Source organism: Loa loa (genome assembly GCF_000183805.2).
Source record: "Loa loa unplaced genomic scaffold supercont3.267, whole genome shotgun sequence".
Lineage (NCBI taxonomy): Eukaryota > Metazoa > Nematoda > Chromadorea > Rhabditida > Onchocercidae > Loa > Loa loa.
In genome coordinates, this window is record NW_018108447.1 from 38,180 (window position 1) to 43,227 (window position 5,048).

At 27.2% G+C, this 5,048-nt stretch overlaps 2 protein-coding genes across 2 annotated transcripts in view; one reads left to right on the forward strand and one right to left on the reverse strand.

Annotated features, from left to right (window-relative positions):
* Positions 1-2,665, forward strand: part of LOAG_18342 (hypothetical protein) — a gene marked incomplete at both ends in the record, with an annotated part of 3,018 nt that extends 353 nt beyond the window's left edge. The window contains 7 exons of the mRNA XM_020451003.1: positions 525-661; positions 1,001-1,110; positions 1,338-1,448; positions 1,609-1,735; positions 1,896-1,967; positions 2,180-2,343; positions 2,584-2,665. Of these exons, the coding sequence (XP_020305253.1) occupies positions 525-661; positions 1,001-1,110; positions 1,338-1,448; positions 1,609-1,735; positions 1,896-1,967; positions 2,180-2,343; positions 2,584-2,665 (803 nt within the window). The remainder of the gene's footprint in view (positions 1-524; positions 662-1,000; positions 1,111-1,337; positions 1,449-1,608; positions 1,736-1,895; positions 1,968-2,179; positions 2,344-2,583) is intronic.
* Positions 2,666-3,085: 420 nt separating this feature from the next.
* Positions 3,086-4,029, reverse strand: LOAG_12524 (hypothetical protein; the record flags this gene model as incomplete). Its single annotated transcript, XM_020448555.1, has 4 exons — positions 3,086-3,160; positions 3,395-3,519; positions 3,701-3,884; positions 4,021-4,029. 4 exons carry the CDS (start codon positions 4,027-4,029, stop codon positions 3,086-3,088), a joined length of 393 nt encoding a protein of 130 aa, XP_020301313.1.
* Positions 4,030-5,048: the final 1,019 nt, after the last annotated feature.

A 5,048-nucleotide genomic window follows, 5' to 3' on the forward strand; every position in this document is an offset into this window, starting at 1 on the left:
AAAAATTAACTAACAAATATAAATAAAGTGGATAGTATTTCGCGGGAAAAAATTTTTCTTTTTTCTTTTTTTTTTACAAAACATTTTTTTGTTGATTGTTTTTTTATTAATGATTAAAAAACTTTGAAACATTTCTTATTACTAGTACTTCTAAACATCACTAAATTATTCATCGATATAAACTTACTCATGCTATCTTTCAATATCTTATTTTAATTTTAAACACTCTTCATTACTACGAATTGTATATCTTTACATATTTCCTCAATCATTGATTGTATATTATTTAATGGAATGGAATTGATTATTCCTCTTTTTCATCCTTCTCCCAAATTTCAGTAGTACTATTGGCATTTGTTTAATCCAATTTCATCTTCATAAATTACAACTAATCATTGGAAGTAGTCATCCATTCAAATAATTACTATTGTTAAAGAAGCAATTAGACATTTTGAAATGATCGAAATTAGTACCTAATTTGATCAAGATAACGAAGTCTTCTATTTGTCCAATTATTTTTTTAGGATACGGTGGCTTACCATTTGGGTATATTGTAGTAAGCGGATATACAACACCAGAATTAGGCAATGCTCTTGATGTACGAATGTTACCGGCTGATCCTGAATCAATGACCATTCCAGCAGTCAATATGGATAGGCAGGTCAAAGATTTCAAAGGAATTGAAATTATATTCAAATATGAAATTATAGACTTAAGCACAAATACTTTTAGCATACGATATTAAGACTGCTTTATTCTTAATTAAACTATAATCAATATTCATATTCAAGTAGAATTAAAATGATATCAATTGGCTAAAACAAATTTTCCTATTTCTCAACTTATTATAAGAATTGCTAATAACTGGAATTCGATTACTTAGCCTTATTCAGTACTATCGATAAATGACGTGATAAAATTTTATGATAAATGATAAAAAATTTCAAAATATTACTTTAGTAATTTATCGGATATTTCTTACAACATTAATTATTCGCAGATTGCAAGGTTAGAATCACTGATAAAGCAATATCCATCACAAAATTTATTTGTTTGGCCTGGTTCAGTACCATTGATAAATGATAAAGGACTTTATTTTTTGCTTACACGGTACTTCTTCATTCACTCATTTATTTTTATCATCTCGATAATTCTTCCTCTTGCTCTTTATGATAAGATATTATTTCTTCGTATTTTTTTTTTTTTTGTTTAAATACAAAACTCTTCATTGACTTATTAACAAAGATATGATTAATTGATTAAATATAATATATCCTAGGATAAAATGTTACTAAATATATTACTGCTCTAAAAATATCTGGTAATTTCTTATATAGAAGAACTGGTCAAATGTTGGTTTATGAAACAAGTCTTCTTGGTGCGATTGAATTCTTACCGGATGGAAAATATAATCCAATGTTGATTACAGTAGATGATTCTGCGGTTAAGTGAGTTTTGTTTTATAATTTACTTTTAATAATTTTAGAATAGAATAAAAATAATAATGAATGAATGCTTTTCACTTTTTCTTTTGAAAATTTCAAAATTCATTTTTTTTTTTGATTATTTATCTTAGATTCACTCATAAAATTCATTTAATTTTTGTAGGCATCTTTCACAACGTGACCTTTGCATTAATTACGTGTCCATGTTAGCTCAACGTGATCGAACCTGCTGGATGAATTCTGTTGTGCCAGCTGATCCATCCCATTGGCGGAATGTTTTGCAACGAATTGTTGTTATAATTTTAGGGTAAAATTTATGGTTTTTAATTAATTCTATTAGTTATACTTTTACTATTATCAAAGTGTTTAGCTGGCGAAAATCAAATTTTTACGAAATTTAAAATTTTCAATTAATGATACATTTTTCATTGTATTTATTTCCATTTTCAGATTCATATTGCTATATTTCGGATCGTTATTCCTATGGTTTTCACATTTCGATGGAGGATTCTGCGCCTATTGGTTTGTTCGTGCATTCATCTGGATAAATGGAGGACATTTAGTGTCCAATATCGGGCTAAATCCCTCATTTTACATCTTTAAACTGGATATGGATTGTTATCGATTGTCAACCAAAAATTTTCAAGTAATGAACTTTCATTGGTGGTATATCATGTTGAAAATTTTATAACATATGACAACATCAATTCAACATCGTATTAATAACATTGCAGGCGAATTGTACATGGCTAAAATTTGGTGGCCATGCAATGATTGATGTAATGAATGATGGTAGTGCCATAATGTCCGAATTAACTCAGGAATGTAACATTATACGAATTACGGAATTTCCACCACCTTTTATCCCGCAAACACTTCGTCAACAAGCACTGAATAGGTGCATACTAACATTTTCAAACTTGTTTAAATTGAAAATCCTGAAATTCCTAAAATGATAAGATAGAAGGAAATTAAAAAATGATTGCAAAAATAGTGAGGAGTGATTTTGAGGAAGAATTTAATTCGATTCATTGAACTTTTCAAATGATGTGTAATAAAATTTTGTGCATGCAAACTGTATAAATATGAAACTTGGAATTTGAAATTTAAAAGGAAAAAAGAAAGAAAAATATTATAGATGTATTGATCTGTTCCCGAAGTTATGTTCTTCTGAAACCCTTCGACTGGAATGTGGTATTGCAGATTATCCGGAATTGTAGCTTTGCTAGAAGGAAAAAAAATATGGGTGATAAATTTGGAGGATTCTGCTTTTCAAATTAAAACTTCGAATTAAAACTGCATAATAATAATTCCATTGTATTTCATACAAATATATTGCCAAAATCATTTTTAAATATGAACATTTCTTTTTGTAGATGAACTTTCCCTTAAGCAGGTAATTCATGTGATTCAGATAGATGAAAATTTTAAAAAAAAAAAGGCTGAATGAGAAGAATCGTTCCGTTTCAAACATTGGCTAAACTTTTGATTTATTAAAAATGCAAATTCAATAGCAAACGTTTTTTTATTACATTAATTTGTATCCTTCTATGCGCGTCTTATTCATTCAAAACAAACAAATTAATGTCTATTTGAATAGTGATTAAATATATATATATAGATATATACATATATATAAGCTATTCAATGCTACTTGCTTCACGATCTTCCGGTAAATCATCAACATATTCACCGGTATCAGCGCTATCATCTACCTGTAAAATATTATTTATTACATTCGTAAATTGCTATCAAACATACACATTCCTTAATATGGAATATATCTTAATTTGTAAACACTCATATTTAGCAAATTATTTCAATAAATTATGAAATGAAATTTTTAACAATAAAATATTATCTTTTTTTTTTTGATACTTAGTTTAATTCTTTATAAATGTGCCATTTTTGATATTTTAAATGCAAATATTAATTAACATTTAACTTACCCGTTGTGAAATGCTTGGTTGTGTTTTATTAGTGAATATTGATGTTACTAATGAAACATCTTCAAATTCCGTTTCTGATTGTGTTTTATTAATTTCTAACATTTTATCATTATTTTTCTGTTTTACTGAAAAGAAAAAAGAAAAAAAAAAGTGAAACTAATTTTGAAAAATAAAATATAAAAGATATTGTAGTGATTTTTATCATTCTTTAAACAACATCATACAATTCTTATTTCATTAAAAATTAAAATTATTTATTAAATTTTCTTTTTTCTCTTTCTTAAATCGATATTATATTTATCAAACCATTTGGATCATTTTGTGTTGGTTGCAGAGAAATTGTTTTAATAGTTGTTTTATTGGATTGTATTGGTGCTTTTGAAGATTGCTTTAATACTGCTGTCTTTTTGATTGTTTCTATTGCTGTTTTACTGGGAGTTTGTAATGGTGTGGTAATTGGACATGCTGATAATGATTGTTTTGTTGCTATCTAAATTAAGACTATTAGTGATAAGGAACGGAAATGTGAGATGATCATGATAACTATCATATTTTAGCATATTTAATACAATTTGAAATAACGAAACCATAAAATTTCATTTGATATAATAAGCTTTTAAAATTACCGTGCGCATACTGTGTTCGTTAGATTCCTACTGTATCCTGCCCGATCCCTACTGTATTCTACATTTTTTTTCAAGCTGATTTTTTTTTTTTTTTTGATATGAAGAACTTTCGTTGTTTCCATGGTTTTCAATTTAACAATATTGGAAAATATCGAAAATCAAGAATTCTCAACAATTCAAAACTAGATTATCCTTATTTCGCATTTCAAATTAACGGTCGGAATTATGGAATTTGTAATTCAAAAATAAAATTTTAGATAAATTATCAAAGTTTAAATGAAATGGAGCAAATCAATCCGAAATTATCTAATAATATTAGTAGAAAAAAGTGATAAAACTGATTGGCAAATTCATAATGATGAAAATTGGTAAAGTTTTATCGGACAAATGATCAGCAAAATGTCGAATAATGTTACAAAGTTGAAATAATCGTCATCTAGTACGCTTACCGCTTGATTTGTGGTCATAATATCGGCATTTTGTGGTGTTTTTTGCTCGATTTTTTGCTTATTTTTAGTTTTGCACAACATGATTATGACATTCAATAGTATAAAATGACAAAATAGTCCGAATGGTACTGAAAAGTACAACCTGTAATTAGCACTAAATTAATTTTAGGTTTGAAACGTCAATTTTCATTACGTTACAGATTGTTGAATCAGTTAGATTGAGACACTTAATCTTCTATTTTAGTATCCGTTTCGTTTTTGATTTTGACACTACGTTCATTGTGACATATTAATGGTTTTTTTTCTTTTCGTTCTTTTTTTTTTATCGAACATATTTATGCCATTCTCAATACACGTCATTTTTGGATTCAACGTGCTACGTGCACTTGGACACAAAGAAAATGAAGTGCTTCCCGCAGTTTTATTTCTATAATTCTTGAAATTTTGGAATTTATTCCTCATTTTCTCTTGAACATTCTTTTAAGCAAGACATAGCAAAATACTTAATTGAACATAATAAATTACTATGGAGTAATAACACCAAGCATCTTTTTGTTTCCCACAAAATCTAACAAAATC